The sequence below is a fragment of the Gobius niger genome, assembly GCF_951799975.1.
Source record: "Gobius niger genome assembly, chromosome: 19".
NCBI lineage: Eukaryota > Metazoa > Chordata > Actinopteri > Gobiiformes > Gobiidae > Gobius > Gobius niger.
Genome location: NC_136870.1, coordinates 1,967,189 through 1,985,241, shown reverse-complemented (window position 1 = coordinate 1,985,241; position 18,053 = coordinate 1,967,189). Strand labels below are relative to the sequence as shown.

At 44.8% G+C, this 18,053-nt stretch overlaps 1 protein-coding gene across 1 annotated transcript; it reads right to left on the bottom strand.

Moving 5' to 3' along the window:
• Positions 1–4,780: 4,780 nt before the first annotated feature.
• Positions 4,781–5,192, bottom strand: LOC306979191 (histone H2B). Its single transcript, XM_079578046.1, has one exon. It carries the CDS (start codon positions 5,168–5,170, stop codon positions 4,796–4,798), a length of 375 nt encoding a protein of 124 aa, XP_079434172.1. The 5' UTR covers positions 5,171–5,192; the 3' UTR covers positions 4,781–4,795.
• Positions 5,193–18,053: the final 12,861 nt, after the last annotated feature.

Sequence of the window (18,053 nt, the reverse complement as noted above, 5' to 3'; positions counted from 1 at the left end):
ATCGTTATCATATCTTATCTTAAGTTGTGTGTACAACATATTCAGGGGACCTGTCATACTGAGTAGCAAGCATTTGTGTGTGTGTGCAAGGGATGTGTTAGCTGATCTAGGTTGGTATAAGGGGTGCTGTAAAGAAACATGTGCAATAACCCCCCTTGCAAAACTACGTGCAATAATCTATATGAGCTGCACTTGATTCCCTTTACCAGCATCACTTATTGACAACCTGCACTAGGACTGTAACTTTACACCCCGATATTCTACTTATATAACCTGTTCTAATTTTTATCCTATTTTTTTATTTATTATTATTCCCTTATTGTTATAACTCTGCCTCCTGAGATTTGTGCTTTACGAATAACGAAAAAGGTAAAACAAGTTAACTAAATGAATTCTTTATGAGAATCAAAATGGACATTTTATTGTTAATTTATTTTTTATTGTCGTGAGATTGTAGAGGTGATTGTATGTCATGCCTCGAACAGGGCAATAATTGATCTGGACTCTGTTTGTATTTAAGAGATTTCCAAAAAACAAAGCTTAAAGTCTTCTTAATGCAAACATGCGCTGAGGAACTGTCTCCTGCAGAATCTGTTCCAGCTATCTTTAGATCAACACACAGTGCCAGAAATTTAGAAGAAGTCATGTCCAAGACATGTCCATCAGAGAACAATAACTACAGGCCTATCGCGCTAACTTCGAATGTAGCGAAGGCAATGGAGAAAATGGCAGTGAAAAGGCTCAGAGACGAAATAGATGCAATTTCACTTTAAAACATCTTGAGAAAACACGTGCATTTAAGAACTCCTTTGCTCTATAGCATTTTTTGTTAGCTAAAACATCCACACTCTTAACCATAGACTGTAAAAAATAATGGACGTCTTCTGCTCACTCCTCCCCGTTGACCATAATGACCACGGCCGTGGGGGAATTCATGGTGCATTTACAGACCCCCCCTCCCCAGCTCTGACGAAGCATGTTCCTAAAAAGGACATACGGGCGGGATTTTCACCGTAGACTCGGCCCTTGCGTGACGTGTAGCTCGCGCTGCTCCAATGCTAACAGTCCCACCCTCATTAAGTACCAGATTTAAAAAAACATTTTTATGAAAAATAAATTGTGACTAACCCAGCGTTATCTCAGGAGGAATATCTCGCCTAGTCTAGTGTTGAAAAAATTGAAACCAGGCGTTAAAGTTGTTTTTAAGGTGTCTAAACTCCAATGCTTTTCAATGGGGGCCTAGTGTCGTGGTCATAAAGCAGAGCAGCCAGCGCCCATTGCTCTTAACACGTGGATCACCGCGAGCCTCCGCCTGCCGCGCTCCGGCTCATCAACAGCTGATCGTGCACACGGAAATAAACACAGAGATGTGACCGGTTTAAGACTCTTTCTAAGTTTCTAGTTTCTAGTAAGTGTTGAAACAACTTAGGTCATGCTGTTATTAATAGTTAATAGATTCATTTAAAGTTGTATCGTCATGAACTGGTTACTGATGACACATGCATTTTATGTTTTCGTTGTTGTATTAAGGGGGCACTGCAGACACATCTTTATATGGGAGCTTCAAAAACAATTTCATATTTTCATAGAGTTTGATTTTTTACTTTTTTTTTAAACTTACCCTGATGAATGGAGACTCCAAGGAGTCAAAACGTGTCGGTCAAAACCAATTTTTTTCTGCAAATTCAGAGTGCCTCAGCTCATCTTTTTGTTTTAAAATATAATATTTAACCATTTTTTTATTATTGATATTATATCAGTTTGCACATAAGATATATATATATATATATAAAAAAAAACCTTTTCTGACCCTCCGCGGGCGGTCTCTTTTTCCTCCAAGCTCGGGTCCTCTATCAGAGGCCTGGGAGCTTGAGGGTTCTGCGCAGTATCTTTGCTGTTCCTTGAACTGCACTTTTCTGGACCGAGATGTCTGATGTATTTCCTGGGATCTGCTGGAGCCACTCCTCCAGTTTGGGGGTCACTGCCCCGAGTGCCCCAACGACCACGGGCACCACTGATGCTTCACCCTCCAGGTTTTCTCCAGCTCCTCTCTGAGCCCCTGGTATTTCTCTAGTTTCTCGTGCATCGGCAATGGAGGAGGAGAACAGGGTCCACTCGGACTCCATGTCCCCAGCCTCCCTCGGAATCTGGGTGAAGCTCCTACGGAGGTGGGAGTTGAAAACCCCACTGACAGAGGGATCCGCCACACGTTCCCAACAGACCCTCACAACACGTTTGGGCCTGCCCTCCCCTGCCAGCGGATCCAGCTCACCACCAGGTGGTGATCGGTTGACAGCTCAGCCCCTCTCTTCACCCGAGTGTCCGAGACACGCGGCCGGAGGTCAGACGACACAACTACAAAGTCGATCATCGACCTCCTGCCTAGGGTGTCCTGGTGCCACGTGCACTTATGGACACCCTTGTGCTCGAACATGGTGTTCGTTATGGACAAACCGTGACTAGCACAGAAGTCCAATAACAGAACACCACTCGGGTTCAGATCGGGGAGGCCGTTCCTCCCAATCACTCCCTTCCAGGTCTCACTGTCGTCCACGTGGGCGTTGAAGTCCCCCAGCAGAACAGTGGAGTCCCCAGTCGGAGCACTATCTAGTACCCCTCCCAGGGACTCCAAGAAGGCCGGGTACTCTGCACCGATGTTGGGCCCGTAGGCCGAGACAACGGTGAGAGACCTGTCCCCGACCCGAAGGCGTAGGGACGCGACCCTCTCGTCCACCGGGGTGAACTCCAACACGTGGCGGCTGAGCTGGGGGGATATGAGCAAACCCACCCCAGCCCGCCGCCTCTCCCCGCGGGCAACTCCAGAAACATGGAGAGTCCAGCCTCTCTCCAGGAGTTGGGATCTGGAACCTAAGCTGTGCGTGGAGGTGAGCCCGACTATATCCAGCCATTATCTCTCAACCTCCCGCACAAGCTCAGGCTCCCCCCCCCCAGCGAAGTGACGTTCCATGTCCCGAACGCCAGAATCTTTGCACACGGACCAGGCCATCGAGGCACCCGGCCATGAAAACCCACTGGAATGCACTTCACAATGTTGTCGCTGATCGTACCTTGGGTCAGCATCTCACAGTGCTAAAGTATAAAATCACAGTCAAAGTGATGTATACTTGAAGGATTTTTTTCTCTTCATGAAATGCTTTAATACAACTATATGCTGAGAATATTGCGAGAAGAAAATGCCTCCTCCTGAGACTCAGACTCCAAGAAAAAGCTCCTTCAATTTAGCCTTAAAACACAAAAATCTAGTGTTACATTTCCGAAAGAGACAAAAAGTCATCACTATTTTGTAATTACTTTGTCAGAGTCACTGACTGTGCAGAGCTGGGCTTTGAAACAGGTGCATCACCATCTTCAATTATAAAAGGTTTTGTGTCCTTATTGTGCACCATATCTTTTAAGAAAGAAGACTTCTCCCTGATCAAGTCCAGGAACACCATGGAGGTCAAGTGACAAGGGCAAATTACACAGTGCCTCCATTTCTGCATGAAAACCTTTGTCATGCAGACAACAGCAGAGTTTACAAGAGTACAGAGTGCTGGACAAATATTTAAGCTTCTCAGCGCTTCCTCTGGCCTCCTGTTTTTTGTGAGTATCGTCTGTTAAGCTACACAATTACCTACTTACAAATTCCTGCTCTTTGGTATGTTGTCGAGTATGTTCAGGGGGTCAAATTCCTGCTCAAACTGACTCAGGCGAAAAAAATGTTGCAACAGCGCCACCTACAAAAGTGAAAAGAATTGTTTGGTACGCTAGCACCCTCTGCAGGTTTGAACTATTTACATATCGAGGCAAAAATGTAGTTTTGATGTTTTCTGACCAATATCAGAGCAATAATATAGGGTTACAGAGGAGCATAAAACGAAGCGCGGCCCACGAGAGCCATTTAATGCCACTTGCAGTTTTAATCCGAAATATAATGGCTCTTTTAAAATCAGTCCTAACAGACTGCACGTTTAGTGAAAGAAGTGGCTCTTTAGTTACTTGATAATCTGGCTCTGCTTTACAACATATGAAAAACATAGTTTCAGCAGAGCGATTTCCTAAACTTCTAGAAAAATTTAAAAAAAAAAAAAGAAAATGCAATAAAGCACATCTTATTTTAAGCGCGAGGCTTTCAAAAGCCTTTACATTTTCTTAAACTAATTAGTAATTAAAATGTTAATGTGACAAGTTCAGAAAAGGAATTATTTGAGAAACTAGAAACACAGCTCGTTTAGTGAAGTGTGTGGCTCTTAAAAGAGCCGTTGTGTTGTCCTGTCCAAAGGAGGTTCGCCTGAGTTTCCTATGAAGACTGTTTTGGATTTATTTTATTCAGATGTTTGTGTCAGAGCTTTTCATCTGTTCCATCTCCGCTGAAATCATTGCTCAAAGTAAAAGTGTGACTCTCCTCAGTCACGGCATTAATTTAAAGCTTGTTTTATCTCCTCTTAAACGGGTCTAATCCATTCATAAAATGGTTTCATCTACTTCGCTCAGTCAACAGGGAATAAAAGATTTAACACACCTCACACGGTTTGTTCATATCCAAGACAGAAACGCTGTATATTATATAGATTTATTTATTCTTGGTCTCAACAAGAATAATTAGTAAAGGTTGCAATTAGTAAATGCAACCGTATTAACCTGGTTCAGCCTGAAAATTTGTTTTAACTCGTTTAGTTTAAAGTTATGTCAACAAATCTGAATCTTCCAAAAGGTTAAATGAAAAAAAGCACAGCTCGTTTATTGAAGTGTGTGGCTCTTAAAAGAGCCGTTGTGTGTTCAGAGGACGGACAGTTTACTTGGAGCTGGTGTACTTGGTCACGGCCTTGGTGCCCTCGGACACGGCGTGCTTGGCCAGCTCTCCGGGCAGCAGGAGGCGCACGGCGGTCTGGATCTCCCTGGAGGTGATGGTGGAGCGCTTGTTGTAGTGCGCCAGGCGGGAGGCCTCTCCTCCGATGCGCTCAAAGATGTCGTTGACAAAGGAGTTCATGATGCTCATGGCCTTGGAGGAGATGCCGGTGTCGGGGTGGACCTGCTTCAGCACCTTGTACACGTAGATGGCGTAGCTCTCCTTCCTGGACTTTCTCCTCTTCTTGCCGCCTTTCCCTGCGGTCTTGGTCACGGCTTTCTTGGAGCCCTTCTTGGGCGCGGACTTGGCTGGTTCAGGCATGTTTCTCTGCTCAGGATCAGCGGAGTGACTGAGGGACAGAGGCGCAGCCGCGGCTTTTATTCTGGACTCTGTAGACTCCGCTGTGCCGGGTCTGAGCTGGGATTGGAGGAGCCGCTCTGACGCAGAGGGAGAGGGGGAGAGCTGGTCGCGGCACGCGCCTTTGTTTGGCCAGTAGCCCGCGATTATCCCGAGAGAAGAGGGGGGAGAGGGTCTTTTTAACAAAGAACTGAGTTCTGGAGGGAAAATACAAAAGCGTTGGGTCTGTTCAAATAGACAGTACACGCATGAAGGTGCCCCAATAAGTAAGTCCTACATTGTCTTTATTGTAAACATGAAACAAAGTCTGGTTCAGGAGGAAAAGAACAAAGTGAAGCTTATTAATAAACGAGTCATAAATCTGTTCATGGCTTCACTTGTTTCTCTGCAGGACCATGATGTCGTTTATATCTGACTGTTATGACATCGTTTAAGCACACATGCTCTTCCTGTGTTTTGACTGCATTCATAGTAATATTTTAATAATCGGGGAAACCCATGGATCCATGAAGCTCCTTTAGAGCTGAGATATTTGGACATCTTTCACGTCGTGGTCTTTGGCTGCACAGCAGATTCACACTCTGGGAACAAAGTTCATGAATGGAGTCCATGTGAGGATTCATTATTAACACCACACTGAGTTTGCAAAACTTGTTTCATCAGCACAGTTTGAAAGACAGTGTAGTCTGTTTTGTAAAAAATACTTATAAAATATTATATGCATGCAGTGTTAATTTCATCGACTAAAATATTTAGTCTTAATTTTAGTCAAAGTGTTATTTTTGACGACTCAAATAGACTAAAACTAAATAAAAAGTTTTTCATGAGACTAAAACTGTGACTAAAATGTCCAGATATTTTACTCGACAAAAATAAGACAAAATAAAAATGAAAAGGAGAGACTAAAATCATCCAAACTTGTATTGAGCGTCTGAAAGAGCCTCAGATCATTTAAATTCAGTGCCAAAGGATCAGCTGAGCTTTGTTCATGTGGAGCAGCTCCATGAAGCAGAGGAACAACATTAAATATGATTATAATGAATATTATCAATGCAAAGTCGACTAAATTCGTCTTAAATTTAGTCGACTAAATTTACTTGCAATTTTAGTCGACTAAAACTAGACTAAAATTTAAACAATTTTTTTGACTAAATCTCGACTAAATTTAAATTACATTTTAGTCAGAAGACTAAGACTAAAACTAAATTAAAATATGCTGTCAAAATTAACACTGTATGCATCCATCCATCCATTTTCTTCCGCTTTATCCGGGGCCGGGTCGCAGGGGCAGCAGTCTCAGCAGAGATGCCCAAACTTCCCGATCCACACACACCTCCTCCAGCTGTTCTGGGGGGACCCCGAGGCGACACCAGGCCAGCTCGGAGACATAGTCCCACCACCGTGTCCTGGGTCTTCCACGAGGCCTTGTCCCACTAGCACATGCCTGGAACACCTCCCGCGGGAGGCGACCAGGAGGCATCCGAAACAGATGCCCGAGCCACCTCAGCTGGCTCCTTTCGACGTGAAGGAGCAGCGACTCTACTCCGAGCTCCTCCCGGGTAGCTGAGCTCCTCACCCGATCTCGAAGGGTGCGCCCAGCCACCCTGCGAAGGAAACTCATTTCGGCCGCTTGTATTCGCGATCTTGTCCTTTCGGTCATGACCCAAATCTCATGACCATAGGTGAGGGCGGGAACGTAGATCGATCGGTAAATCGAGAGCTTTGCCCTCCGACTCAGCTCCCTCTTCACCACGACAGACCGATACAGCGACCGCATCACTGCTGACGCCGCACCGATCCGTCTGTCGATCTCACGCTCCATCCGTCCCTCACTCGTGAACAAGACCCCGAGATACTTGAACTCCTCCACTTGAGGCAAGGACTCCCCACCGACCTGTAGAGGGGAAGCACCTTTTTCCGGTGGAGAACCAGAGGGCCCCGGACCCCATACTCCCGGAGCACCCCCCACAGGGCACCACGAGGGACGCGGTCGAACGCTTTCTCCAGATCCACAAAACACATGTGGACTGGTTGGGCGAACTCCCACGAACCCTCAAGCACCCGATGAAGGGTATAGAGCTGGTCCAGTGTGCCACGACCAGGACGAAAACCGCATTGTTCCTCCTGGATCCGAGGTTCCACTATCGGCCGGATCCTCCTCTCCAGCACCCTGGAGTAGACCTTACCGGGGAGGCTAAGGAGGGTGATTCCTCTGTAATTGGAACACACCCTCCGATCCCCCTTCTTAAAGAGAGGGACCACCACCCCGGTCTGCCAATCCAGGGGCACTGTCCCCGACCGCCACGCGATGTTGCAGAGACGTGTCAGCCAAGACAGTCCTACAACATCCAGAGACTTAAGGTACTCAGGGCGAATCTCATCCACCCCCGGAGCCTTGCCACCGAGGAGCTTTCTCACCACCTCGGTGACTTCAGCCCCGGTAATGGGCGAGCCCACCCCCGAGTCCCCAGCCTCTGCTTCCTCATTGGAAGACGTGACGGTGGGATTGAGGAGGTCCTCGAAGTACTCCTTCCACCGCCCGACAACATCCCCAGTCGAGGTCAGCAGCCCCCCACCCGCACTGTAAACAGTGTTGGTGAAGCACTGCTTCCCCCTCCTGAGGCGCCGGACGGTTTGCCAGAATCTCTTCGAGGCCGACCGATAGTCTTCCTCCATGGCCTCCCCGAACTCCTCCCAGACCCGAGTTTTAGCCTCTGCGACCGCACGAGCTGCAGCACGCTTGGCCTGCCGGTACCTCTACTAAATATCCGCATATACTAATTATCAACACAAAAGGATGATTTATTTCTTTGTTCTGAGCAAAAACAGTCACAACAGCAAAGGATTGAACTGAGCCAGTCATATCATTCTGGTTTAGGTGGTTTGTCATTTAAGTATTAATTTTAAATGTTGTTTATGTATTTAATTTCACATTAACATTGTTTAATTAACCAGTTAAATTGATATAGTTGTAATTGACCTATTAACCAGTTTTAGAAATGTATATTGATTGAAATACATTCACCCATATGAAATGACCAGTATCGGTATCAACAAAAGACCCAAAAGTATCGGTATGGTATAGATTATAAAAAATGTGGTATCGCCCCTAATCCTAAATGAAAAGTGCCTCTTAGGAAGTGGGGGCCCTTAAAAGGGCCGTTGTTTAAGTTCAGATGAAGAGTTAACCTCCAAAGCCGTACAGAGTGCGGCCCTGTCTCTTCAGGGCGTACACCACGTCCATGGCGGTCACGGTCTTCCTCTTGGCGTGCTCGGTGTACGTCACGGCGTCACGGATCACGTTCTCCAGGAAAACCTTGAGCACCCCGCGGGTCTCCTCGTAGATCAGACCGGAGATACGCTTGACTCCGCCGCGGCGAGCCAGACGGCGGATAGCGGGCTTGGTGATGCCCTGGATGTTGTCACGGAGCACTTTACGGTGACGCTTTGCGCCTCCTTTTCCCAGGCCTTTGACTCCCTTTCTTTTTTTCTTTTTTTTTTTTTTTTTAAATTCCTTTATTTAAGATTTAGCAATTTTACATATTCATTTTCAATACAAATAAAGTGCATTTCATTCATATAATACAAAAGGTACAATACAGTTTACAATGTTAAAATGTCCCAAGGAAGTTGTTTTGTAATGTCCAGTGATTGTCTTCTTTTGAGTTCTGTAGAGATTTGTTTACAAACTGTTGAACTGTCTATAAAAGTCTGTGTCGTGGTTAGTTTTGATCGTGTCTTCCATATTTTTATTGCAGCTATAGCGATGACCAGTTGGAATAGTTGAGTTTTATCTGAAGTGAAGTTTTCTTGAAAGAGTCCATAGATCACAGAGTTGTAATTAATGGTGAAAATGAGTCCGATGTTTTGTAGTTGAGTCCAGATTTCTGGAGTTCTATAACAGTCTAAAAACAGATGATCTTGTGTCTCGTCTGCTCTACAGTTCGGCATGGGGCATGTTTTTGTTTTAACGTAGCAGCTCCACGACACTATGGCCCGCACTGGCAGTCTGTTGTGGGCCATGAGCCAGAGGGTGTCGCGGATCGACTCATCCGTCCGTTTGCATAATAGTTTTTTAATTAATACACAGGATTCATCATCGTTGAGGTGCTTGAAGGACACAGTGCCCGAATACATGACATCACAGATTTTACTATACAACATTTTAGACGTCAGACCATTCCAATCAATGTTAAATTTATCTTTAAAATCACCATAGAGGAGTTTATATTCCGGACCTTGGCGAGCTCTTCCTTTTCGTTTTCTCCACAGGTTTGGATCGCCCACCCATGGAGCGCCTCTGGAGATGGCCAGGGACATATTCTTTACAAAAGCACAGGTTAATTTCACCTCAATATTTAATGCTCCTAAACCTCCTAATTTTTTGTTTTTATATAAAAGATCTCTTTTAGTGACTTCTCTGGTTGTGCCCCAGATGAAGTTCACACATAGTTTGTTAATTTTTAAAATACATTTTTTAGGAGGCGGAAAGACTGTGGCCAAAAACAGTAGTTTGGAGAGAATACACATTTTAATTATATTAATTCTTAGATTGTAGTTGTTTTTTTTATTCTCCCATTTCTTAATTTCTTCTTGAATTTCTACAAGTTTAAGATCCCAGTTCTTTTCAATACAAGAGTAGACCCAGTACTTTAATTTCTGGTTTAGTTTGGATATTGATTGTCATTTTATTTGTTTCATCCCCAATCCAAACAGCATCAGATTTGTTTTGGTTTAAAATCGCTCCAGAGGCGTTTTCATACATTTTTAAAATATCATTTAATTGGTTTAGTTCAGTTTGGTTCTTAATTATTACAGTGACGTCGTCAGCGTAAGCTAATGCCTTAAAGGGTTTAGAGGCACCTATAGTTACACCGGTGATGTTCGGGTTTTTATTAATAGTGGAAATCAAAGGATTTATAGCTAAAATGTAAAGAGCTGCACTCAGAGGACAGCCTTGTTTCACCCCACGGTTTATGTGGAAGGGCTCAGTTAACACACCGTTTACATTAGCACACACTTCAGATTTAGCATAAAGACACTTAATCATATTAATAAAATCATCAGGGAAACCGTATTTCGCAAGAACAGACCATAAATAGTCTCGAGACACATAATCAAAAGCTTTTTTCTGGTCAAGACCGAGGATATAAAAGTTATGATCTTGGTTGTTATGGATCATTTCTCTTAAAGCACATAAATTGTCCCACATTAGACGCCCTTTAATAGCACAAGTTTGTTCTTTTTCTATAATGTCTTCAAGAACATCATGCATTCTATTCATAATAATCTTTGCTAATATTTTATAATCCGTATTCATTATTGTTAGGTGTCTATAATTATCGATTTCAGTTTTATTTCCTTTTTTATAGAGCAGACACAGTACGCCTTGGTAGAAGGAGTCTCCCAACCGCCCGCCTTTCAGACCCTCATTAAAGTAATCCGTTAATAACTGGATCACGTCGTCATTTAGTAACTGGTAGAATTCAGTGGGCAGGCCATCAGGACCTGGACTTTTGCCTGAGTTGAGCTGTTTTATTGCACAAGAGACTTCATCTTTGGTGATGTCTCCGAGGAGAGGGGTCACATCCAGGAGGGTCGGAGGAGAGATCTCCCCTAACAGGGAGTTCACACAGTTGGTGTCGATTGGAATGGTCTCGTACGCTTTGGCACACAGGTCTCGGATAACTTGTCTTTTCCTATTTTCGTCAGAGATGAAGTTTCCCTCATCATCATTTATGGTTTCAATGAATTTGCTTTGTAGTTTTTCTTTGTTGGACTTAAGGGCTTGGACTACATTTCCTCGACCATCGATTTGAGCATTTTTAAATACATTAAATAACATTTCAGAATTGATCTCATTAATTTGTTCCTTTATATTTTTCATTTGAAGTTCGTCTGCAAAAGTTTTATCTTTCATTTGTTTAATTGATATCAATTCTCGGACTAAACGGTCATAATTTTGGTTTTTGATTAGGTTTATTTCTTTGGATTTAAATTTAAAGAAGGCTGTGATTCTCTGCTTAAGAAGCTCCCACAGCTCGAGGTTTGACCTGGTTAAAACTTTCAGCTGGACAACACGGGTTATTTCCTGTTTTAATTCTGAGAGTAGCTCTTGATGTTTCAGACACTGCGTATTCAGTTTCCAAAAGCTTTTTTTCTCCGATCTTCCATAGTTAATGGTCGAACACACCATCAGATGGTCGGAGAAGTCAGTCATGATGGTTTTATAGGACAATATTTTAACATTTGAAGATGTATAAATTCGGTCAATTCTAGTTTTAGATTTAGAATCGTACCTAGTGAAACCATATGCGTTTGGTTTTAAATCACGAAAAGCATCAATTAAATCATGTTCTTGACTTATTTCTTTCAAGAGTTTCCCTTCTTTACTTGTTTTATATACAGTGCTTCCAATACGGTCTTTTTCATCAGTGATAATGTTAAAATCACCACAAATAATCGTGGTATAATTAACCGTTAAAATCTCTCTCAGTTTTCTCAGTAGTTTACACTTTTTATGGAACTGTTGAGAAGTATAAACATTAATCAGTCTAAATTTATGGTTTCGACAAAAACAATCCACCATCAACAGTCTCCCAGGAATAATTTCTCTTTTCTTTAAAACAGTTACTTGATTATTTTTGAAAAGGATTCCGACCCCGTCAGCTTTATCCTCTCCAATAGAAATTATACTTTTACCTTTAGACCATAACTTACAAACATCATCAACATCCACAAAAGTATTAAGCCTCATTTCTTGGACAAATAATACATCATAGTTAGTATCGTGCAAGAATTCTAACTTTTGCTTTTGAAAAGTAGATGATTGAACACCACGGATGTTCCATGTGGCAATGTTTAAAGAGGACATCAGGAAGAGGGATTTTTATTGGCACGTTTTTCAAGGCCATGGGATCTACTCTTTCTTTTTCGTTTAGTAGACTCTCCTGGAGCACCAGGCTCTGAGCTTGCCTCTTCCGGACATTTTGACTGTTCTGTGGTTTCAGGACGATATGACCTGAGCCTCCACACACTCAGACTATATTCACCGACTGAGAACCTGAAGGAAAACATGTGCGCACCAGCGCCACCGAGTGGACACAGGAAGAAACAAAAAATGCACTTTATCCCTAAAATACTTCATATACACTCAGGAATGACTTTAAAACATTTACACACATCATTCAAGTCATTTTTATTTATTATTAGCTGAGGATGATTTACATTTTTCATGCTCACCATAATCACTAAGTCAAAGATGTGAATAAAATGTTCACCAATGTTCACCAGCTGGGTTTTTTTTACACAGAAATGTGAAAACCGACACAACTTCAACACAACCAAAAATGAGAAATGACACAGAAATAGTGTTAAAAATCACACATGGTTTTAAAGAGTGTGTTTTTGCTCAACCAGAGAAAACCAGAAACATCAGTTCAGGAGGGTCATACATTTCAATAGATCTGAACCAATTAGGTTCTGTTTTCAAGCTCAAAGCCATTTCCCAAAGTGTTTACTCAGACAGAAAAGAGACAGAGATCCAACTCTGAACACACTTACTTTTAGACAAATTTATTCTTATTTAACTTTTGATATAATATTATATAGTCAAACATGGACAAAGCACAGACCTGTTCCTGAATTATTTAAATGGCTCTTTTAAAGTGACTTAGTCCCCAATATTTATTTTCAGTCTAGCCTTATTCAGTCAACACATGTATCTGCAGGATTTAGCCATAGTTGTAGCCCTCATATTTATTCAGTTTAATCCTATTTTTAGTCAACAGAAACACTTCTACACTGGGACGCTCGGACTCGGGTGTAATCTCGTGCGTAAAAGCGCATACTGTGCGTAATAGTCATTTTACGCATCTGTTGCCCCCTCGAAATCACCAGGGAGAATCAGTTGGCTTTTCAAAGTTTATTTCGAGCTCAAATAGTACAGAAAAGAAAAGGGTAAACATAGGTCCCCTGTGAATAAAGAATAAAATAGTTTAGCGTACTATGGATTAAGTTAAAATGGACAAACAGATAAAACGACACTTACACGTCCCAGATGTCACAAGGCTTAGGCCACGGCCCGACTACTGCGCCACAGCTTCTGCCCTGAGGCTGTGGGCCTAGCTCTTTTAAACTAGAATAAACAGGTCACGTGATGGACGCGCTTCCGGTTTCAATTATAAAAAGGCAGTGTTTAATTTAGCGAAAAGATTAATAAATACTGTTATTTACAGTGAACCATTTACCAACAATAAGAAAGCGCTTAAATACTTTGTCGAAAATGGGCGAGCAACACCCTCCCCCACTAAAAATAATGTTAACCCAACATTCCCTTAATCCTACTGGGGGGTCTTACTTGACCGAAACCATAAATTGTAGCAAATAAACACCTTGAACAACAGCAATACTTCACAAAAGAGTCCAGGCTAAATGAATAGTGTCCGTTATCCAAGAGTCCTTTGGCACGGCGGTACGCGCAGGTTTAAAGGTCCATTTCCGTATTTGGGTAGATAGTCCGTTGAAGCATTGGTGGGCCCCAGAATCTTCAGAATTGACTCAAGGAAAATACCTTCTACCCAAGATTTTGTAGCAGCATAGCAAACCAACTAAACAAATGGCATGTACTACTGAAACAATAATTAAAGTACATTTACTACTATTGCACATATCTCTATTGCACACAAGCCACATACTTTAAAGTGCAAAGTGCAAAGTGCAACTCAATTAGCAGGTACATAAAGTGCATGTTACTACTGCATTACGACTGGGAATTAAAAAGGATATAGGTTGGCCGAGGTGCTGAAGAAGCCGTCTCGGACCCTCGCTGGTTTGGACACACCGACAGGACAGGTCTGCACTTCCAGGACCGTGGGCTCACCAAGCTGGTCGTAGGTGTACAAGCGCCTGGGCCGTCTGGTTCTGACAGGTCTTGCAGATCCCTCCGAGGAGTCTGAGGAGGATGCCTCTCGCTCAGATGAATCCGCTTCCTGTACTGGCTCTGGCTCCGGCTCAGGGTCAACCTCTGGGATCAGGATCACCACTTCAGCTCTCTCCTCAGCAGGTGCAGCTCCCTGTTCCGGCTGTCTTGGAGTGGGGACTCTCGGTTGGAACTCTCTGGCAGTTGGGTTGAGCGGCTGAAGAGCGGGTTGGGGTGGCAGGACGAGATGGTAGTCTTCCTCACTAGAGCTCTCTGTACCTGCAGGCTGGATGTTGCACTTAACACTTGTCCCTCTTCCTGGCGACGTTCTAGTTCTCCTGCTTCTCCTTTTAGGGTTGGGGACGACAGGCGCTGGTTCAACCAGGTAAGGACAAGGTAAGAGTAAGTTTCTGTGCAGCACCCGTCTTCTCCCTACAGCATTCAGAGGCTCAACCACATAGACAGGGCTTCCAGGGCCTTTGCTCTCCCTCACCACATGGACAGTGTCCTCCCAGTGACTGCGGAGCTTCCCCGGACCACCTCGAGGCGTGAGATTTCTCACCAATACATGGTCACCCGGGTTCAGCGTGGAGCTCCAGGCGCGCTGATTGTAATAATCTTGGCCCTTTTTTGCAGACTTCCTCATGTTCGTCAGGGCAATGGCATAGGCTTCCTGCATTGCCTCTCTCCACTTCTCCGCATAGCCAGCAGGGGTCTGTTTCTCTGCGTCACCGAGCCTCTTGGGAAACAAGAGGTCAACTGGGAGGGTTGGTTCACGTCCAAAAAGCAAGAAGAAAGGGGAGTACCCTGTCGCCTCGTGGATGGTGGAGTTGTAGGCATGAACTACTTTGTTGAGGTGCTCCTTCCATCTGGCCTTTTGTGTCTCCTCCAGTGTCCGCAGCATACTCAACAGAGTCCTGTTAAAACGTTCGGCAGGGTTAGCTTGGGGGTGGTAAGGTGTAGTGCGAGAGTGTTGAATACCACCATATTCCTGGAGCTTCCGAAACAGCTGGTTCTCAAACTCTCTTCCTTGGTCGTGGTGGATCCTGGATGGAAACCCAAAGCGTGGGATAAATTCGTCAAACAGCTTTCTGGCAGCAGTTTTCCCAGCCTTGTCTTTGGTTGCGTAGGCCTGAGCGTATTTAGTGAAATGGTCCACTAAAACCAGGATATACTCTTCCCCTCCGTTGCTTTTCTCCAGATGTAAAAAGTCTATTGAGACCATCTCGAATGGTGCAGAAGTTTCAATGCTTTGAAGTGGTGTCCTTGTGACTCTGTTGGGCCTTTTGTTTTTGATGCAGCTGCAGACACGTGTAACGTAGTGCTCCATCTCCTGCCTCATTTTTGGCCAAAAGAAGCGCTCTCGGGCCAGGGCCACCATCCGGTCAGCACCCAAGTGTCCCATCTCCTCATGGAGGTACTTGTACACCAGGGGCTTCAAGGGCTCTGGCACCACCAGTTGCAGCCTGTTGTTGGTCTTCCTCCACAGGAGTCCATCTTCACCCAGCTGCAGCTTTGGCCATTCTCTCAGGAGAACTCTGACTTGCTCACTCTCTGCAGCTTTGTCTCTGTACTTCAGGTAAGTGTTTTCTCTTTTCAGGTTGGAGACCCTCTGGATGGCTGGATCTGCATTCTGCTGGGCCTGGATGTCTTGGATGGAGAAGGGCTGAAGGGGTGGTACAGCACTGCCATCTGGTGGTAGGACATCCACATTACAGGTGACAGCAGAAATCCAGTTGATCTCACCTGTTTGGCTGCTTTTGACTGCTTTACAGATGCTGTCCATGACCTCCGGCTCACACTCTTCCGTGCACTCCTGCATGATGGTTTTGATGGGCTTAGGTCTGCGAGAGAGAAAGTCAGCATCTGTGTTAGCTGTTCCAGGTCTGTACTTGAGTGTGAATCTATAGTCTGCCAGCTCTGCAACCCAGCGGTGACCCGTGGCGTTGAGTTTTGCCGACTTGGTAACGTAAGTGAGTGGGTTATTGTCACTGTAGACTGTGAAGTGTGGCGCGTGGAACAGGTAGTCACGGAAACGCTCTGTGATGGCCCATTTCAGTGCGAGGAATTCCAGTTTTCCTGAGTGCAGCTTGTAGTTCTTCTCTGCAGGCGTCAGGGTTCGGGATCCGTAGCCAATCACTCTCAGTGCGCCATCTTGTCGCTGGTACAGCACAGCACCGAGCCCTTGCTCTGAGGCGTCAACATGGAGAATGAAAGGCTGCTCGAGGTCTGGATATGCCATAACAGGTGGATTTGTAAGTTGGTTCACAAGCGTCTCTAAAACTGCTCTGTGTATTTCTGTCCACTGAACCGGAGAGGAGGGTGGGAGCTGAGCACCTGAATGTTTTGTCCCCTTTTTGTGGCAGTGTTTTGGCTCACCTTTGGGCTTTGCCAGCAGCTCATACAGTGGCTTTGCAGTCCTGGAGAAGTCCTGGATGTAAGCTCTGTAGTAGCTCAAGAATCCCAGGAGCTTCCTCACCTCTCTCACTGTAGCTGGGGTCTGGTACGTGAGCGCCTTTACTGCCTCCACCTCTCTTGGGTTCATCCTGTATCCTTCTGCAGAGATCACACGACCAACATACGTTACTTGTGGCTTAAACAACTCACATTTTTCGGCTCTCAGCTTCATCCCACAGGCTCTCTGTCGCCGCAGGACTTGTCTGACGTTTTCCACATGTTGGTCAAATGTGCGGCTGAAAACAAGGACATCATCCAGATAGGGCACACAGACTTCATCCCTCAGATCTCCCAGGCATCCCTCCATGTGGCGTTGAAAAGCAGCCGGGGCATTTGAGAGGCCAAATGGGATCCTGGTCCACTCATAGAGTCCCCATGGTGTAATAAAGGCTGTGTATGGTCTGCTCTTCTCGCTCATGAAGCCTTGGTGGTATGCTTTGCCCTGGTCCAGGACGGTGAACCAGGAGTTTCCACCCAAGTTTTCCAGGATTTCTTGGATCCTGGGGATGGGATGACGGTCTGGCCAGGTCTTCTCATTCAGCAGCCTGTAATCAATGCATAACCGGAGAGTGCCGTCCTTTTTCCTGACGCAGACTACCGGTGAAGAGTAAGAGGAATAGGACTTTTGAACCCAACCTCTACTCAACAAATCCTGAATGTGAGCCTTGACTTCCTGATACAGGTGTCGGGGTATGGCATTGTATGTTCTCTGGACAGGAACAGAGTCTTTCAAATTAATGTCCATTTGCAAACCAGTGACACAACCAGCATCCCACTCATCTCTGGCAAACACGTCACCCTCCTCCATCAGCATCTGACGAACTCTGTGCTGCTGCTCTGCCGAGAGGTGACTCAGATCTACAGGCGGGACCCAGGGCTCCCTCTGTGGTGCTTGACTGGGCTGCTCCGGTGAGGATGTGGCACTGCCCTCTGGTGACTTGGGCTCTAGTGGATAAACAGCATCAACACTGTGTAACCAGCCAAGCGTTGTGCGGCCACAAAGTTTAATATCACTGTCTGTTGTATTTTCAACAGTTACCTTAATCCTTGTATTCTCTTGATGTTGAATGAGCTGTTCTCTTACTTTGAGTCCTGTGGGCCACGGTGTCTCCGGGTTAGGCTCCAACACGACGTGAGTTCCACAGAGCAAACCTTGCTGTAGATAGTTGCATTGCACTTGGATGGCGTTCCTCTTTGGGACAGTAACTGGCATTCTTCCCAGACGAGCAATGTGGGGGTTGTTTTCAGGTGACGGCTTCTGTAAAACAGTTAGAACAGCCCTCGCAGTTTCCTGACCCACATCAAGTGCTGAACAAAATCTCCTTACCATGTGACCAGAAGGAAAACAGCTTCCAAGACCCTCATTTGCCAAAGCCAGCTCCTCAATTACATTAAATCCAATAATAGGACGTTCCAGATCTGTAGAGGCGACTAAGATAGGAACAACTACTGGTTCATCACTCATCCCAG